General features: G+C 36.6%; 1 protein-coding gene and 1 long non-coding RNA gene across 4 annotated transcripts in view; one reads left to right on the top strand and one right to left on the bottom strand.

Annotated features, from left to right (window-relative positions):
- CTTNBP2 (cortactin binding protein 2) overlaps window positions 1-20,630 on the bottom strand; it is a 181,851-nt gene that overhangs the window by 88,307 nt on the left and 72,914 nt on the right. The window contains exons 3-5 of one of the 3 annotated variants that reach the window (XM_045847761.1): window positions 18,466-18,690; window positions 6,625-8,284; window positions 207-410 (exon numbers count right to left, since the gene is read on the bottom strand). In XM_045847761.1, coding sequence (XP_045703717.1) covers window positions 207-410; window positions 6,625-8,284; window positions 18,466-18,690 — 2,089 coding nt within the window. Of the gene's footprint in view, window positions 1-206; window positions 411-6,624; window positions 8,285-18,465; window positions 18,691-20,630 lie in introns of those variants that run through there. The other 2 variants (XM_045847770.1, XM_045847780.1) reach the window with 2 other exon arrangements.
- LOC123824552 overlaps window positions 1-20,630 on the top strand; it is a 35,626-nt gene that overhangs the window by 2,952 nt on the left and 12,044 nt on the right. The window contains exon 2 of the long non-coding RNA XR_006786725.1: window positions 14,751-14,848. This is a non-coding gene — a long non-coding RNA (uncharacterized LOC123824552). The remainder of the gene's footprint in view (window positions 1-14,750; window positions 14,849-20,630) is intronic.

The raw sequence follows: 20,630 nt of genomic DNA, 5'->3' as shown, positions 1-20,630 counted from the left end.
ACATTATTATAAAACTACAATTTGGATTTTACAAAATGTTTACAAAAATATTTAAATCATAAAAAATATTATCTAGTACTACCTGTAAGGGAAAATTGAAATAAAAATGAAACTTTTGCTCATGACAGTGTTACAAATGCTTGTGACTCTCTGTCCTTTTGCAAGCAGGTACTGGTATGATGAGGTAATATTATCACCATCTTTACCTGTATGTCCATTCTTAGCAGCAGAATACAAGGCAGAATGGCCATCTTCACAGGAGTAGTTAATGTCCAGTCCTTCTTCATTAAGCAGCATTGATAATAAAGTGACATTTCCCTGGGCAGCAGCTTGCTGAAGAAGGGTGGGCCTGCCAGCCAGGGGGGCAGGACCACCACTCATTAGCAAAGGGGTTAGGGAGGGTGACCAGCCTGTAGGTTAAAGTGACCCTAGTTAGAGAGTAGGAGGGAGGACAAATGACAGACATCACCCACTCCTTTCTAAATTACATACACACAGATACAGGAACATGTATTCTTAGAGGATTATGTGGTTTCTAACGTTATCAATCTGTTAATAGTTACTTAGCACAAATCTGTACTGTTCTCTCAATCTTATACCTACTAATTAAGATACATAGTGACAAATTATTGGCAGACATCAATCTTTCACAGATAAGAGCTAAGGTAGGAACTGGTTTTAGGAAACTGCAATAGCTGTCTCATTTTGAAAGTTCAAATTCGTTTTCAAGGTTTCAAAGCAATTTGAATTTTAAAATTATGTAGAGATTGTTTCAATTTCAGCATCAATCTAAAAAAGTGAACTAATATCTTTAGGTGTAAGACAAAAATAAATGTAAGAAATAGAGATTTTCCTTTTTTGACAATGTTTCCAAGGTACTTGTTTTACATAAACCATTGCGATGGACCAAATACTGTCAAGAAATTTACTTACATTCCTTGAATTTCCTTATTTGAGAAAAAAATAATGGAGGGGCCAACTATTCGGTATCAACAGCTAATAGAAGCACTACATATATATTTGTATCTAAAATACATCAGCAGAAATCAATACAATTTTTAAGGACTATATCATCTGGCCATCTCTATAACGTGTTCCAGACACTTTCAATCAGCCAACAGAATAGGACACTGTACACAGAGATTTAACAAAAATTATAAGAGTTATCATAGTTAGATATTTATCATCAGTATTTAGCAGTTTTAGAAGAGAATCTGTTAAGTGTGTAAAGTAGGCTGCATATAGCATGGAAAACTTTCTGAATTCTTCCTTGATCGAAAAGCTGTAAAAACAGTAAAGTAAAAATGTTTATTTAATGTGACATAGGTATTTTGTCTATTTTAAGCTTAAATACCATTAACTTCATTTTATTTTCCTCTTCATGGAGCTTGAAATACCTCTAAGCAATGCTAATGCAAATATAAAGGCATGTGTGCACACTGTCAGCCCTCAGGGTACAGTTTCTACATATATCTGGTAACATTCCATATAGTAATATATGCTAGATGGATGTTTATATTCTCTGCACATTCTAGCTATATGGGTATTATATTAGTATGTATGTAATATTCAATTCTTATAATAGAATCTTAATTATTGGCCTTAAACTATTTTAATAAATATTAAGAGTACATATCAAAGGATTTCTCAGTATTTTAAAAATTCTTTGTAATAAAGCAGTTAATACAAATGAAACTAGAACTGCTTATTAAAAGCTACTGATAATATATCTTTATATTCAATGTATTTGGGCCCATAAGTAATTTATTGCTTTACCCTATTAGACTGCAATGACATACATTCAAATGGCTATAAAATTAAATATCTAAACTTTATGATATTTTCCCATTGATATTCATTACCTCCTCTAACAAAAGTTACTATTTTTACTTCATACTTACAAGAAGGCTTGTCTCTGGTACATTTTACCTTTTATATTAAAACAAACAAAAACAAACCCACAAAAATTAAATCAGTACTTATCAGAAATGGATGATAAACAGAAAAATTGTAAACACCAAGGTACAAAACCTTGACTGCAAAGCACACACAATGGCAATACGAAGGCATTGTACTGTGGTCCTCTGTAGAACCCCAGGGAATGTGGCTCACACTCTATTTCTCCCTCCTCTCTCTCTTCTTTCTTTCCTTCCCTCCCTTTCTCTGTCTCTCTCTTTCCCTCCCTTCTTCTATTTCCTTCTATCTCATCCAAGTGTTCTTGGTTATTGATATTCCTTTAAGAATATTGCCCTGGCCACGTGGCTCAATTGGTTGGAGCATTGTCTCGTACATCAAGAGGTTTGATTTGATCCCTGGTAAGGGCACACACAAAGTTTTCGAGTTTGATCCCCAGCTGAGGCATGTATGGAAGCAACCGATCCATGTTTCCAATTCTCTCTCCATCCCCCATCTCCCCCTCTCCTTTCCTCTCTCTAAAATCAATAAAAACATATCCTCAGGTGAGGATTAAAAAACGTCAACAGGTATATATTAAATGGTTTGCTACTATTTGGGTTTTGTTTCCATTTTTTCTATACAATTCTAAGCTTTGGAAGACAATTTAAATATAACTATATTTAACTGATGTATATGGAAATAGTCAACCTTATATATAATTTCCTGAGAAATCCAATTTTTAATGAAAAGCTATCTGAGTAATAAAATATTTTCTTCAAAACTTTCCTTAATCCGTAGACCACTCAAAAACCTTACAGTTCTCTGTTACACAAAACTTCAGAAAAATATATATTAATTTTCTTATTACTTAGCAGTCTTCAACAGGGTTCAAAATTATTTGCAATGAAAAACTGTTAAAGATTAAGTAAATTTCCTATCTGCACTATCATTTCCAATTTTCTCTAACACAACCTTAAGTTATTGTAATAAACCTCCTCCAAGTACAAGAAAAATAAAACTTTACCATGAGAAAAACTTTACCATTTATTAACTCACTTGAAATTACCAACAATGCTAAAAATGATATTTAGTTGACTTTTTAAGTAATGCTTTAGTAATGAAGAACAGATGTGCAGTCATACAGCTACTTTAATGACGTTACAAAAAGGTCTTCAGCTCTGCAGTGTCATGTGCAAGCATCAGGAAGGTGAGCACCTCACAGAACATGCAGTGGCGAAGGAGACAGACAGCACATGCCATGGCAGTAGAAGAGTTGAGAACAACTTCTGGCATCAGCTTCAGAGTGTGGAAAAGGTTAATATATAGCTCAAATCAATATCATTTTCTGATTTAGCCTTTAAGCCAATCATACGTGATGGAGAGTAATTTTTAAAATGTATGTTTAAATAAGGGAAAAAGGTCTAAACCAAATAAACATATCAAATTTAAAAAAAAATACAGAAAAAATCTCCAAGGGTATGGAAACTCAGCTGCCCAGTGTGATGCCTGGTTTAGCCTTCTCTTCCTCTAACAAGTCCAGGAAGAACAAGAAAATCTAATTTATTTAGAATTTTAGAATTTAAAATGTTACTTAAAAAATTAGCATTTGTCCATAAAAACTGTTAATAGGGTTAGAATAATTCATGACATAATTCACTGAAATGGTATCTTTCACCATTGCGATCTCCTCAGTATTTTATTAATAATTGTTTATCATAAATATAAGCTGACACAGAAACACAGAATTTTAGAGTTTGAAAGATCATGAGATCTAGTGGTTTTCCAAGGAGGGAGAAGGTAGTGAGTTGTTAGAGAATTCAACAGGCAAGTTTCATAAATCTTTTTGGTTTGAAATTATTATTACTTTTTGGTTCAATGCTTTCATTTTTAGATGGGAAAACTAATGGTTCAGAGAGAATTTGCTCTTTAGGGTGATAATTAGAAAGGGACAGAAATGGACTAACTCTGCCTTCTTACACTTAGCCTGGTGCTCTCGTTACCACTGAAACTGGAACAGACATCCACTATGTATTTGGCAGATGTGCTGTCCCCATGTTCAGTTCTCATCAACTATAATGGCATTGGTGGCTTTTTAGAAGAACATCCTGCAGTGAGCTTATAATCTGGAGAAGTACAGACTTGCCCAGGCACAAATAGGTTAAGAAGCAGGATGGAGGGAGCTTTGGTGCTTTCTAGTTGCAATGGGCAAGTCATCACAAATGGGGCACTCCAAATGGAAAGCAGAGTCGAAATCCTGTATCTCATTTAGAAAGTGTAGGCTGACCTACACCCATGGTGGAGTTATACACCCCCATTATGTAACAGTAATAGTTCCATCTCACGAATACACTACATGTTCAGTGAACACTTGCTGAATAAGTAATGACTTCACTGCCTCCATTTCAACTAATGCACCATACCTTCAAATTAAATGGAACAGAAACCTGTTATCCCACCAAAGGTAATCCTGCAGTTCCAAAAATATTTTGGGAAAATTACAAAATCAGAGAATACAAAATAAGGAACCAGCTTCACATATTTTCAGTGGCTGCTATTTCTTTGGTTCCACTATTTACTCTCTAACTCTATAGATACAAAACAAGGGCACTTTTCAGATGGCTCTTTTATCCAAAATTCCGCTGTATCCTATGCAGGTCATTCTGGTCATTCATACCAATGAATGCAGGTCATTCATACCAATATACAGTGGTAAGCAAAACTAGGCTTACAGTTGTTTGTATAGAAAATAATACAATAGTCAACAAATAATAATACAAGAGTAAACTGTTTTACATACTCACAACTATAAACCTCTTTGGCCCACCCCTACTAACAAAATGCTCATTTGTTACAAATCCTGGTTTTAAAGCTTTTCTACTGAACCCCGGAGCACAGAATGACCAAAACAACTTCTGGCAAAATATCAAGGTGCAAAGTAAAAACAGTTTTGTATTCCTTAAAAGCTGACAAAATTTATATATCCCAGGAAGTGTTTTCTGTTTTATAGTTTGTGCATTTATGTCAATAACACTCTACTGCTCTGAACATTTTTGGAAATCTGTTTTGCGACTGCCTTACAACCACACAGCACATTCTCTGATTCTCCTGAATGCTAGCAAAAACTCCTTCTTTGCAGGTGGATTTAAAATGTGGGAAACAGACAACATCATTTCAGGCCAGGAGAAGGCCATCTAGCTCAGTAATACCATTTCAGATCACATAATATATATACAATGCTAGATGCCCGTAAATACATAAAAAAGTAATACTGAAGTCAATTCTAAAGCAAATTTTCAAAAATGCTTTTAGTAATGGTATCATTGAATCAGCAACATCACCTTTAGTTATTCATCACGCATGCTGCTCTACACTCAATACTACACTCTCTGGACATGTTATATTAAACCCTCCTAACTTTCACCCTTCTCACATTAGTAGCTTAAGTTCCAATGAGAAAACTTGCTCAGTTCAAGAAAAGCCACCCAAAACACACAGCTGTAAATGGCAGAGCCCAGATTCCAACACAGATGTGACAGATACCAAAGTCCCTGCTGTTTCCAATTCCCCCCCTAAAATATAAAAATAGCCTCTTGAGGAACTTAATTTCAAAGAGACAGTTTATAACTGGGTAAGTAAGTCCTGGTGTGCTGCTCTCATTACCTGATAATTACCAAGTACTTGTCTACAGAGAGCAGATACCAGCTAGTGGCAGGCAGGGAGGTTAGGGGATAGAGAGATCGAGAAAAAGATAAAAGGACTCATGGACACAAACAACAATGTGGTGATCTCTGGGGTGTAAGGGGGAATAAGGGGACTAAAGGATAATAGAAAAAAAATGCAATAAAGATTAACTCAAAAGAAAGAAAAAAAAATCCCAAAGCTCCCTGTCATCAGAATAGTCTCTGCTAACCTCTAGGATCCTGTGAAGAGCTAAATCAAGTCACATTGGTAAAAAAAAACAAAAAACACTTCCTCTAGTACTTTATAACAAAATGGAAAAATCCAGATCTTTATCAGCTTCTTTGTTGAAGAGTTCCAGATTCTGCGACTTTGTAAAAAGCACATCTGCAACAGACACCTTTTCTAATGCAGGCCACATGCTCACCACCTGTGCTCAAGTGTTAGCAGACAGCTCTAAATAAGAGGAGATGACTTTGGAAATAAACTACACTTAAAACAGAGATTGATAAATATACACACTCAATTTTTGAGGTTAAAAATGTTAATGCCAAACTGATATTAAAACTTAGATCATACCAATTACAGAACAAATCTAATCAATTTGATAATCTAAGTTGGACTGTAGTGTTAATAATAACTACTTGAAGGGATTGCTTTTCTGTCACTGCAGATGATAGAACTGAACACATAGTGCCTGGTGATGACTGACTAAAACTGAAGTCTTGAGAGATAAATATTTAATAAAAAGGAAAGTCTTCCCATGGAAATACTTTTATCTCAAAATCAATGGTCTTTGTGTGCTCCAAACCACTATTTTGGGTTATTAAAAAGCAAAAAAGAAAGGAAAGCACTTAGCATAACAAAACCACAATTCACATAGCAAAATGAATCACCATACCCTGGAGCCTTCAAAAAAAGAGAGGAAGGAAATATATATAAAAAAGTATCACACTAAAAAAAAAGTTTCAAGGCAATGTGAAAGAAATTAAGGCAAGTGAGAGGACGGACCACATTCTTAAAAAGGGTATAATATTACAATCCTTTTACCTGATGCTGTTACCAGGAGGCTGTCTGAGGCACCTGTTCTACAGGATGAGGCACTAACAGGGTTTATGGAAGAGCAAAAGGCAATGGTGGTGGGAATGACAAGGGAATGTTCTGAACATGCAGGTTGGTTCAGTCCAGGGGTTTCAGCAGGCCAGGCACCCACCTGAGACGTGGCCAGGGCTGAAACGGCACAGCCTGCAGGTGCCACAGTTAAATCTATGGATGGTTTTGGTGGCAGCTGAGGGGAGGATGATTTAGGGAGATTCTCCTCACTTATGACCCTGCTCCCTTGGGGTAAACTGGAAGGAGGTGAAGCCACAGTTTTGTTATCCACTTTGGCCCCAGCACTGGAGGCCCTGCTGCTATCCATAATAACTTTGAATTGGGGGTGGGGTGGAGAAGGAGCTTGGGAGAGCCCTGGCTTTTTTGGAGGGATAGGAGGAGGGTTTCCTCTGTCAACTCGTGCTACACTGGAAGTCTTTACACTGGTCCGACCAACTGGAGGGTAGGTGCCAACATCCCCTGTGGCTGTCACTCCAGGCCTTGGGGGTGCTCCTGCTTGAGGGCCTGTAAATCTGGAGAGTGCTTGGGTCACAGTATTCCGAGCCAGTTGTTTGGCCACTAGGTTGTCACGGCTTGTAGGAGAGACATCTCTTGATGGAGGACTTTGAGTAGTATTTCCATTTTGGTCTGGGTCATTAGCATTGCCCTGGAATTTGAATCTAGCTGCTTGGATTCTCGGGTTTAGACCTGAATGCAGAGATGCGTTGGCACATGGTGAATGCAAACTGTGCACAGGTGGAGCTTGCGAGTAGTTCTGGGGAGATGTGCCTGGTGTTTGCACGGTGGGAGGGGCAGCATTATTGGGAAGTGGGGGTGTACTACTTGCTAAATCTGGTGTTGAGATTGTGCTGGGTCCATTTTCCTCAATTCTGTTTGCACTTGGAGGTGGAACAGTGGGCAGGGAAGAGCCAATCAAGTCACTGTGGGAAGCCTGCCTGTCAATACCTGGTCTGATAGAGGTGGCATTGGTGCAGGTATTCTCTTTTGCATTTGTAGAAACTAGGGGGCTCCCTGTGGAAGAAGGCTTTACAGGCACAGTCAAAGGCAACTTCTTCACATGGTCAGTACCTTCTATCACTAGGTCTGTCTGGCAAGCAACAGATCTTGTCATAGGTCCTTCTGTTCCCACAGATATGGAGACCAAACGCCTATCTTTTGTCTTCCGGGGGAGAGAGAGGCTTGGTTTGCTATCATTTCCCCTTTTTAGTTGCTCAATCATTTTCTTCATCTTGTCTATCTCCTCTTTGAGGTCAGTGGTGTGTGCCTCTTCTCGGTGCAGCTTGGCACGAAGCTGTTCCCGTTCGGTGTCAAACTCAGAGAGCTGTTTTTCCATCTGAGCTTCCATTTCTGTGCTTCTTTGTTTCTCAGCAGAGAGTTCCTCTTCTAATGCACTGGTCTTTTTCTTTTCCTCATCCAGTTTGGCCATTACATCCTCTAGCTTCTGGGCCTCCTCTATGACTTTGCCTGAGAGCTGTTTGCACTCCTTCACCAGCATCAGGACCACGTGCTTGTTCTTGCCACGCTCTTCCTCCAGGCGAGAGGTCAGCTTCTTGTGCTCTTGCTCAAGGGTTTGTAGCTGAAGCTTTTCCATCTCCAGCTGAAAGAAATTCACAGGACAGCTCTATTAATATACAGAGAATTTTTTTAGCCCAAGAAGTGCTTCTTGTGAGATTTTTGTTAATTTCCTTACAGTTACATGGTTTGGGTTAGCTAAAATACCGTGTTTTCAAAATGTGTTATGATATGAAAGATATTACTTTAGACTCATTAAAATGAGAAAGTAGGTAAGTGATTTTATGAAAAACATGTAAGTTACACCAATAGAAAATTTTCTTAAATCTACTAAAGTTAACTATAGGAAAGGAAAATAGTAATTCATGTTTCAAATCACAGTGCAGAATGCAGTAAGTTCTATTTTTTTGTAAAAATAGAACTCTGTTAGGAAACTGATTTTTTTAAGGTTTAATGCTTTAAAATTAACTAATCTTTGAGGTACAGTATAAAGAAAAATGCTAGTAAACAGTACACTTCAATTAAAGTATAAGCTCCTCCTATATTTTGTAATTACTTAGCATTTTTTTAAAAAATCTTCAAGCTTCTTATGATACGTTGCTGTAGAAATCATATAAAATTATATGTGAAAGTTCTCTGAAAACTGTAAAGAGCTAAAGAAATACCTTAGAACTGTAATCAATGTCAGTGAACCCATTTCTGACCTCATCTTCTACTTCAGTCTCACTTGCGCCCTTAGATCCCAATACACTGGCTTCTACTGAGTGTCTCGAACATTCTTGAACATGGTTCTGCCTTAGAGTCTCTGACCTTGCTATTCTCTCTGCCTAGAATTCCACCACACACCTTCATGTAGGGCTCCTGCACTAGGCGATGACCAAAAGAAGAGAATGGCTCCCTGCCCAGATAGGAGTCTGGCCTATTATTCATTTATTTTGGGTGCTTCCAGCTTTGAAGCAGTTGAATAGCATTGTAATGGGTCCTATAAATAAGCAATCAGGAATACAGATAATTCTCCAAGAATAATTAGAGGCCATTGTTTATTCACATGCACTATATTCTACTATATAAAATTGGGGGGGGGACTTTATAAGTAGATTAGGTAAGATTTGGAGAAAAATAGTGTTGTAATATATTTATATATGCATTTCTCACCATATCACAGATCTTGCCCACAGTGTTTCTTCACTATGGGTCATCAAACTTTATTTTTGAAATGATAACTTTCATCTTAAACTTTAGAATCAAATTGAAGACAGGCCTCCAACAGGAGATGAACTCAATCTCAACTATTTATGTAGAAAACTATACTACTATAACTCTCCCATTCATTTGTATGTTTGCCCTTGCATCCCTTGTGCTTTATAAATATTATCTCAGGCTAACATAAGTCCTTTATAATCTTACCACAGACAGAACACAGAGGAAACCACATAATTGACACACCTATAAACACACAGCTCCAAATTCACCTGCGCTCTGAGCCCCAATCATCTGTCACTCAACCTAATACTGTTTAGCTTCCCTAACAGGGTCATCCAACCTTTGGGTGTCTCTGGGCCACACTGGAAGAAAAAGAGTTCTCTTGGGCCAAACATTAAATATACAAACACTAATGAAAACTGATGAGCATAAAAAAGGTCTTAAGTAAATTTATGATTTTGTATTAAGCTGCATTCACAGTCATCCTGGGCCACATGCGGCCTGAGGGCCACAGGTTGGACACCCCTGCTAGTTTACTTCATGGGATATTTAAACCTTTGCCACTCTGCCCTGGCTGGTGTGGCTCAGTGGGTTGGGCATAGTCCCGCAAACCAAAATGTTTCCAGTTCAATTTCCAGTCAGGCTACATGTCTGGTTTTCAGGACAGGTCCTTAGTTGGGGGCATGTGTGAGGCAACCTATCAAATGTTTCTCTCCTTCTCCCTCTCCCTCACATTATCTCCCTCTAAAAATAAATAAAATCTTTTAAAAAACAAATAAATACACAGAAAAAGCTATTCCACACTCCCCAAAACTTCACCCAAAGATTACTCAATTGACCCTCAGTCTATTCTAATGGATTCTTTTAACAAGATAATTCAGACTAACTTACATCCTGTCTTCTATATCCTGTCTTCCGCATTAAGCTTTTTCATAGCCACGCAAATCCATGTTCTTCCCTTCATTCTAAGGGAGAAAGGCTTCCATCTGTTGAAGTTCAGACAGTCTTCAGCAATTAACTTCATTCTCTCCTGTCACCTCTGAGACTTGCTCCATTACTCATCGCACTGCTCTTTATAAATATTAAACATCCCCTTCTCTACCAGCTCCTCCCATAGTTTAAAAAATAAAGTTTTTACATGAAAAATTTGTTGACCATTCTGGCTCAGACACAAGGTTTTTGTGCTTGAAAAAGTTAAGAGATGAGACACTGGTCAGATAGCTCAGTTGGTTAGAGCATCGCCCCGATACACCAGGGTTTATGGGTTTGATCCCTGGTGAGGGTACATACAAGAATTAGTAACCTGATGTTTCTCTCTCTCTTTCTCTCTCTCTCTCTCTCTCCCTCCTTCCCTCCCTCTCCCCCTTTCTCCCTCTCTCTAAAATCAATCAATAATTTAAAAAAAGAAAAAGATATAGTATTGAGTTGACCAAAAAGTCTGTTTAGTTTTATCCATTAAATAAAAGACACATTTTTCATCTTCACCAATAATTATTGATTTGGATATTTTGAATATGTTGGACATACCCGCATGGTATTGAGAACATTGATTGTTCTCAATTAATGTCTCTATCAACTTCAAGTGGCCTATCCAATCATAGACCATTGTCCAGAGAGAAATCTTTAGCATGCAACTTTGCAAACCACCTTCTCCATACATTGCACAAATCCTTTTTCTGCATTTCAGTTGAATTTTCACCTTTCTTGAAATAATAGAGCATAATACGCCAAAAATGTTGTGTATTTTTTTATGTTCAATATTAAAATGGCTACACAATATTCACCAATTTTGATGTTTTTTTAAATGCATACTGACATGATAGCTGTCACAATACAATCTAACAAAACTGTTTCAAATAAAGTTATAAAGACAACTAAGCACTACCACAGCCATTTTATGGACAAAACCAAATGAACTTTGTGCACAATACACAAAAATAGTGATTACAGATTAAATAAGGCAGCACATGTAAAGCATGCACCATTGTGCCTGCCACTAAAAAATGTTCAGTTTTCAGTTTATAATAAAAACTTGTGCTACTTAAAAATACGTTACTTTTGCACAACGTTTTTCCTCTGAAGACATATTTACAGGCAAACCAGGATCTAGAGAATTATCCATTTTGAAGATATAAATGTTTTTGTATGTTAGATAGCAGTTGTAATTCAACAATTACAGAGTATAACAGAGAAAGTTAGAAAATCTTTCCTGTAAATAATTATGAACCTTTGAAAAATACAAAAAATAACTATTTGAAGGCTCTGGAGAGCAGTAAAAGTAGTAGAACCAAGTAAGGAGCCAATAGCATTGGACAAGATTTGCCCTTGTGTAGGTTTTCAAGTGAGGGCAATTCTCTGTCCTGATAGCACTGGCAGCAGGAGCTCAAGCACAGAGCACCCCTTATTATGGTCCAAGAAGGCAGAGGATGATACTGAAGCTGCCACAATGAACCCATGAGCATCTCTGGTTGATGCTTGAATTACACATTCATCAGGGAGACTCCACACTAAATGACAGAGGTGTCTGCTGAGTGGATGGGAGAACTCAGCACATATTTCAGGTATTGACAACTGCAAGGAGACAGAGTATGTATGGAGTATGAATTTCACCAGGTTCACTGCTTCCTAGAACAAAATACATTCTTCAGAAGATAACAGAATCTAGGATCTCTACCATATCATCCATAATGTTTATTTTAGTATACAACAAATTATTAGACAAGCAAGGAATTTATTTTTTAAAGTGATCCACTGTCAAGAGAAATGTACTCAAATATAAACTGGGTCCAAGATGATTTATATTGGAATTAGAAAACAGGGACCTTAAAGCAGCCATTGTCAAAGAAAATATGGTCATAAGGACAGAACAGAATGGGAATGTTGGCATAGAAATAGAAACAAAAAGTCAAATGAATATCTAGAACTAAAAAACATAGTATCTAAAATAAAAAACTAGTTCACCAAATGGGCTTAATAATAGATTTAAGAAAGTAGAATTAAAAAGCAAAAGTATTTAAGAGACATAGGAAAGATTGACAAAAGTGAACAGCACCTCAGTAACCTGTTAAGACAATATAAAGTGGTTTAAATTCCATGAAAGCAGAATTTAAGAAAGAAGAAAGAGAAAATGAGGAAGAAAAATATACTAAAAGAAAAAATAGCAAAAAAATGTACAAATATGATTTTTAAAAAATTTATAATCCAGGAAGCTCAGCAACTCAAAGCAGGAGAAATATAAAAATAATCATACCTAGGTACATTATAGTAAAACTGCTGAAAACAAAGATAAGAAACAATTCTTGAAAACACAGGAAAAAAGATAGATTGCATACAAATGATGGCTAAATTATTATTTCTAAAATATACAAAGCAAAAACTGACACAATCAAAGGGAGAAAATAGAAAAATATATGACAACAAGCTTCTCCCATAAAAAGAAAACTAAATTAAAAATCAGCAATAGCCCTGAGTGGTGTGACTCAGTGGGTTGGGCATCATCCTTTAAACTGGAAGGTCACTGGGGCAATGGCTGGTCAGAGCAAATGACAACAGTGCAGGTCAGATCCCCAGCTGGGAGTGTGTGAGGGACCTGATGTTTCTCTTGCACTTCGTAGTTTCTCTTCCTTCGTCTCTCCCTAGCTCTCCCCTCTCTCTAAAAACAAACAAAATCTTTTAAAATATCAGCAAGAATACAGATCTTAATACTATGAACATGCCATGGTCTAACTGACATTATGGAATAGGACAGTCTAAGGCTAAAGAAGATGTAGTCTTTTGCACTTGTTAAGCTAATCAAAACCACCAAAAAAATTATGGAAGACTAAAATCTTACAGAATATGTTCTTTGACCACAGTAAAATTAAATTATAAGTAAATCAGAATAAGATATTAAGAAACCCAAAATTCACCCTGGCTGGTGTAGCTCAGTGGATTGAGCGCAGGCTGTGAACCAAAATGTCGCAGGTTCGATTCCCAGTCAGGGTACATACCTAGGTTGCAGGCCATGACCCCCAGCAACTGCACATTGATGTTTTTCTCTCTCTCTCTCCCCCTCCCTTCCCTCTCTAAAAATAAATAAATAAAATCTTAAAAAAAAAGAAACCCAAAATTCAAAAATAAAAAAACATACTAAGTAAAAAAGCTTAAAAAGGAATCACAAAGGAAAGTAGACTCCATTTAGGGCTGAATTAAAATAAAAACAGAGCATACCAAAATTTGTGGGATGCTGTGAAAGAAGGACATTTAAAAAGTTAGTTAGAGCTGAGGACAAAGAGAAATTTATATCTTTGATTGCCTATCTGGAAGAGTTACTTGAAATCAATCATTTGAGTTTCACCTTAAGAAGCCATGAAAAGTTAAGCAAATTGTAGTAAGAGATAAAGGTAAAAAATGAAATAAAAGAGACAAATGATAGAGAAATTATAAAAGCCAAAAGATGTTTTTCTAAAAGATTGATAATATTGTTAAACATTTAAAACAAACAGGTTAATACAGAGAAACACAAATTGCAAATAACAGGCATAAAAAAGGAGATAATCACTATAGAATGGATATTAAAAAAAATAATGAATAACTTTGTGCCAACAAATTCAACAAATCAAATTCCTCTGAAACACATTTTATGTCAGAGTTGACATAGAATGACACAGAAAATTAAATGGCTTTGTATCTTTTAAAGATACTGAATTCAGAAATAAAACCTTTTCCTCAGAGAACTCCTAGCTCAAATGGCTTTCTAGTGACTTCTACCAAACATCAAAGAAAGAAATAATGCCAAACTTACACATACCCTTTAAGAAAATGAGGGGAAAATGTTCTGGTTCACTATATAAACCTAGGATAAGCATCAATCAAAACATCAAGTATTTATTTAATTTACAGAAAAATTATCACTCATGAACACAGAGACAAAACTCCTTAGCAAAATATAGGCAGACTGAATCCACCAATAAATAAAATGAATAAAAGGTGACCCACTGAAGTTTACCTCAGGAATCCAGAGTTGCTTTAATATTTAAAAAACAATTAATGTTTTCACAAGATGAAAGAGAAAACTATGCAGGTGGTTGCAGAGCAGCAATGTAAAGGCAATTACTTCTAATTCAAAGTGCAAAACAGAGAGGGAAGAGATTGTGGTCGTTCGTAAAATGAGAAAGCAAACTGCATGTTTGTTACAACCACAAAATATTCTTATGACATTTAATTATATCCATTATTGCTTCACCGTATCTTTTAATACTCACTGCATTTTTGTCCTCTTCTGCAACTACACACCCCTACCCACCTGCCCAATACTGGTAAACAAATAAATAACAAAATACATTAAAATAACTTTTTTTTCTTTATAGGGGCTTGAGGTTCCAGTCAGCAGTTAGGGTTCTGCAGATGCCATCTGTCTCTTTCTTCTTCATCTAGAGTTTCGGAGGGAACACAAGACATGGATAAGGTGAACTGCCCTCTATTCTGTTTCTGCTCAGAGCCACAGCCCTCAGTAGCCGACTGCCCCTTAGCACTCACTGCAGTGTGCCTGGGGAGTCAAAATGCATGTTGAAATGTAACAATGAATCATAAAAAAAAAAGACTCAGATATGAGCTAAAAACAATCACTCATGTACAAAATGTCCTAAATACTCTTCCTAAAAATGCTATTTTAGATGATTTCCTACCATGTTGTCCTTAAATAGAAGTCTAGAAAGCAACTTAAAATTAAGTTATATTTTATAAACTATTATATAATTAAGTAGAGAGCACTAAGTACAATTGGCAGAACAGTACAATTTGTTATAATAGGAAGACAAGACATGAAAGGAATTCAACAAAATAATTTGATTACTCTTTTCTGGTCTAATTATTATTTCCTTGGCTGTCTAGCACCTGAAACTCCTTCCTGTGTTAGAATTCTCCACCTTATTATTCTCCCCTACAGAAGTGAAATTTGTCCAATAGTAGCTTTCCTAGTAGCCAAAGAGAGGGTGTGGGGCCTTAGCCTGACCAAACAAATGCACCTGTTCTTAGACTTCCAGTGAAAAATGAGAGATGCAAAGATGGAGGGCCAACCAGGTGAGGAGCCACTCAAGACCCAGAGCAGTGATGGCAGTGGTGCTGCCTGGAGTCTGCCACCTGCAGACTCTCGAGCATCACCACTTAAAACTAGATCTATAGTGAACATTTGTTATTGGTGATGTTGACTGGGAGGAGTTGGTCTCCTAACTGTCCCAGCCATGCTCTACCATACTGTAAACTAACCAATAAATGCTTTTTCAGCATAACTCAATAAATACTAGCTTCATTTACTCACAACAAAGAATCCTGCATGATACATCTACTACCGTGCAACCAACCTCATTATGCTGAACTGCCACCTAGGAGAAGCTATATCCAATACACAGAGCTACTTCTAGTTTTTATACTGGTGAAAAAAAAAATTTGTGCCCCCTTCTAAATTTCCTACTCATGTTAGCTTCTCACTTTTAAAGGCTCTGCTCAAATTAAAAGGTGTTTCCTGTTTCAGGGTTAGAAATTATACTTTCTAAGTATGACTAAAAGGATTGAAAATAAATTAGGATAGAAACTATTAACAGATGATGTACAAGATAATAAAAAGACAAATATCATTCTATCCTAGGTTACTATCTGTAAATGAGGAGTAGATTACTGCAGGCAAAGTTCCCCGTGATGATTATTCATGAGCTTATTCAAAGCGGATTTAAGGGCTCAGTCCATTTGCCAAATTGATTCTTGCCCAAATTTTCCTGGCACACAAACTACCCGTTAACCCTCCTATTAGTAGTCTCAGTAGGAACCAACGCATGAATGAGCATGAAGCCTCTTGTCTCTCCTGGAGAGGCCAACCAGAGCAGCGCTCAGGCCAAATGTCTCAGAATTACCCAAGAGCTGTGCCCAGTGTCAGATAATAAATACTTGAATTGTAGATAATGAAGCCTTTGCTTTCCCTGACTCTTGCTCTGGTAGTGATTTAAAGAACTGGACCCATTGAAAAGAATGGATTTTTTTTTGTCTTACTATTTTAGATTTCTAAAGCTTCAATTTATTCTATATGCAAGGGAATCGAAGATGTCTGGTTAAAATACTTACTTTCAGTACTACAGGTGACAGGTAATTTTATTGCTAAAAAGATTAGTTTGGTGTTTCTGGCCTTATCAGCTGATGTAGTATTTTCTTGGTAAGATTCAGGATAAGAGTACAAACTGTAGGTTTTCTTACATGGCACAATCTGCCAGAACAGAATATCCATCAGGGACACAGGGTAGCACTGCCTATCAAAGTGAGCCTCCACCGAGACCACACAGCCAATGAATTTGCCCATAAAGGACCACTGTATCCCCGTTATATGGGAGACAGATCACTGGCTCATTTCATATTATCCTGTCAGGACTCATAAGATAGAAAAATATCTCCTTTCATTCCCAGCCAGGTTGGAAATGACTCAGTCATTCAGAAACAAACAGGATGTAAGTTGATTTTTTAAAAAATTAGTTAGATAATAAAATCTTTTATTCAAGTCAAAATGAGTTTCTTCTTTTTCTAAAAGAGAAATAATAGATAAGATGCATAACTGAGTAAAATTTAGGAAAGCATGCATTTTTATATATTAAGTAAAAACTATAATGAAAACCAAATATTTCTTGATTTTTGATAATACAGCATAAAATCCAGCAGGAATATTTTATTATGAAATAGTTCATTTGACATGTTAAGAACATAACTGAAAAGTGTCCCATCCAAGAAATACACATGAGTTTGAGCGACATCAGCTGAAATACATTGGATCTTGCTTATGTGGTTTGTGGGGATTTTTGACAATCTTCAGAGACCTCAATGGTTGTCTGTTGGGATTTGCAGAGGGTCTGCAACATCCAAAGTAAAACTGTTTGATTCCACCTCACACCCATGCAAAGCCTTCAGTTCCTCCTCCTTTATTATATTACCCAGTGCTTTAGTTTTCTACCATGTGACATACTGATGAAAATGTTTGCTTTTATTCAATGCCCATACCAGAAAACTGACATACATACGTTAATGCAAAGGTATAATTACAGGGAAAAGACATACACATTAAATGACAGTATCATAAATATTTACAGCATAGTGCATTCAGGTTAATAAGCAGGTGTTACATGTAAACTATAACAAGTTCTCTGAAAAGATAAATAGAAACATTTTAATTTATGCTTTAATGATGGTTGGAAGAACATATTGCTCTTTATTCTGATTATACTACACATCATTAGCTTCCATGATTTCCTCACTCTCTTTTCCAATAAAGGGAATTAGCAGTCTTGGCTGCATATCAGAAGGACAAAATTTAAACTTTTATTTCCTCATGGCTGATGACAGTAAGCTTCTATCACTCAGGACTCTTTGAACCATCTCCTCAAGTGCAATAAGTGTGTGTTGATCAGGGAGGCGAGGGGTGGGGAGGAAGTCAGTTTAAATGAAACACATGTGAGTGGGAGCCTGGAGGTCTGCCGCAAACACAGATATCAGACCCCAGAGGCAAGTCTGAGACTAACCAGGACTTCAAAATGACATAAAGTAAGACTGCATGAAATCTTTCATTCTAATTCTCCTCATGCTAGTTTCATTTTCTAAAGAAATAATTTAAAAGATTTTGAGTTTTAAAAAAATATTTGAGACACCTGGATAACATAAGTTGGGAATGCCACCACATGGCCAGGGTCATGGTTGCATGACTGGATCACCCACCTAGCAGTTAGGCATGTCTTATGACACTAGAAAAGGGAAATTCAGAAGAAAAAAATCATATTTTAAAGAAAGCATTAAAGTTACTGTTATGGAAAACATAATTTCTTTGTCAAACATCTCTTCTGGTTCAATGTTGGGTTTTTTTGTTTTTGTTTTTTTTTTTTAAATTTTGAGTGACATTTGAAAAAAAACAGAATCTGTCAGAATTTTGAATTTGAGTACTTATCCCAGATCTTTATGAAAATACAATATTTAAGAACAAGAGATAACCTGAGAGATGGTCTCTGCATCCTACACTGTATTATGGGAAAAATGACCGTTTGAAAGTCTAAATACCTTCTTTTGTCTGCTCTCAGCAGCAGCTAGCTGTGTGGACATCCTTTCTTGCATTTTTCGGCAGTGGGCCATGACTGCTTCAAGGATGGAGAGGGGGTTGGTACAAACTGGCTTCTTGTCTTTATCGCCGGCACCTGCTTCATAGTCTCTCTGCAGTGCCAAGAATGGGTCGTTTAAATTAAATCTTCCATATCGTTCCTGGATAAATACCTCCTTCCTGCGAGCCTAGAACAAAATCAGAGGAATGTACTGAAGAAAGAAATGATAAATTAAGATATTTATAAGAAGGTTCTATGATTACATTTCCCAATGGAATTCATAATTCTTCTGAGTAATGGCTTGTGTATGATATTAGGCAGAGAGTAAGATGCAAGAGGAGTTTGACCCCAATTCCTGACTAGCCTGGCATGTTATTGCATCTACTTTTACATTTTCTTCCTTTAAGAATATTGTCTTTTACATTACAAATGATACTGATATATTTTTCCTATGATGCCCACTCCTTCAAGGATCTGTTTTAGGTGCAGCCTTTTCTAATTTAAAGTAAAAATCAAAATGATCAACAACTAAGTTTTAGCAAAAGTTCAAAAATAAAATGATCTCTGTTGACAGAACTTATATATTTCTCATAATACTTATGAAGTCACAAAATATAAATCTCCTACAAGTTTTATATAGCTAAAAAAAATTTATAAGGATATTTGCTAAAGAAGAAAATACTTTATGAAATTTTTTAGTTAAAAATGCACACCATTCTCATTTTGTGAAGTTTAAACAACTATAAAAAACCTCCAGAAAATTTAAGACATAAATATCTCATCATTGAAGGTTATTAAAATATAGTTCACAGAATCCCAGGAAAGAATGTAACCACATTTTACTCTAAATGTCAGTCCAACAGCATTCAAAGTTAATGGCACATCCACGTGGCACTAAATGCAATTTTTGATAATTAGCCTACTATAGTCTTTGCATAAAATGGAAAATTGCAGTAGAAATATATTGAAAACTAGCAACATCCTTCTAATTCAGGTCATTTGGGAGAGCCCCTAGGAAAAAAATTATTCTATGTCACTGCCAGTGGAAAAATGGGATAGTTTATATCCCAATAATCAAGCTTAATTGTCCCAAATGTTAAGTGTGTTTTCTAGAGATATAGTACATACATTTCCACACTTCAAAAAGCAACCATGCTGAGCTATACTTTTCCATTTTTAGACCACTGTCAGCAAGCCAACAACTAGATAAACACAAGTGCAAATGACAAATGGGAAAACCTAACATTTTGTTTTCCTATTACCAAATTAGATCAATTTGGAGATGCAATTTACAAAAAGCCCAATTTCACCATTAAATTCAAGCGAGTGTTCAGAGCATCATCTGAAACTTAAAAGTTAACATGCTTTATGAATCAAAAAGTATTTGATATTGCTAGATTCTTATGTAGTCAATACACGGAAAAATACCACTTTCAAGGTGCAATTTCAAAAGAAGTTTCATTTTTAGAGATTTAAAAATTATTTTTTATTCAATGTAGTAGTTTACCGCCCCACTCTGAATGAAATCTTAGGAAAGCCCATGGTTTTTCGAATTACTTTTATCTAATACAAGTCCTGTAGTAACTTTAAAACATAAAACAGTCTCCACCTGGATACTGGAATCTCCAGCTTCAGTGGTATGACAGCTTACCTTCCTCACCTAGGACCTGCTGCAGATTTGCATGTCCCACCTGGGAAAGGAGTGTTTATGAAAACCTCTTTTCATCCATATCATCTTTCCCCCTTCCTAAGCTGTTTTTAGTCCTCTCTGGGTTGGAAGGGACTGGAGGTAGATGATGAAAATGGAGGTCAGAGAAGCAGGAACATTCTACCTGACTGGCTCACTAGCCTCACCAGCAAGTAGTATTTAAAGACTATTCTTTCTAACTTTAGAGCAGTAGTCCCCAACCTTCCTGGCACCAAGGACTGGTTTCGTGGAAGACAATTTTCCCATGGACCCAGGCTGGGGGGTCACAGGCAGTGGGGAGGCAATGGTTTCAGGATGATTCAAGAGCAGTACATTCAAGCTCCCACCTCCTCCTGTGTGGCCCAGTTCCTAACAGGCCACAGACCAGAACCGGTGTGTGGTCAAGGGTTTAGGGACACCTGCTTTAGAGGACCACCCCT

This window comes from Phyllostomus hastatus, unplaced genomic scaffold (assembly GCF_019186645.2).
Source record: "Phyllostomus hastatus isolate PE091 unplaced genomic scaffold, TTU_PhHast_1.1 phas_contig_118, whole genome shotgun sequence".
Taxonomy (NCBI): domain Eukaryota; kingdom Metazoa; phylum Chordata; class Mammalia; order Chiroptera; family Phyllostomidae; genus Phyllostomus; species Phyllostomus hastatus.
The sequence above is the reverse complement of the archived record's forward strand: the minus strand, read 5'-3'. Positions and strand labels throughout refer to the sequence as shown.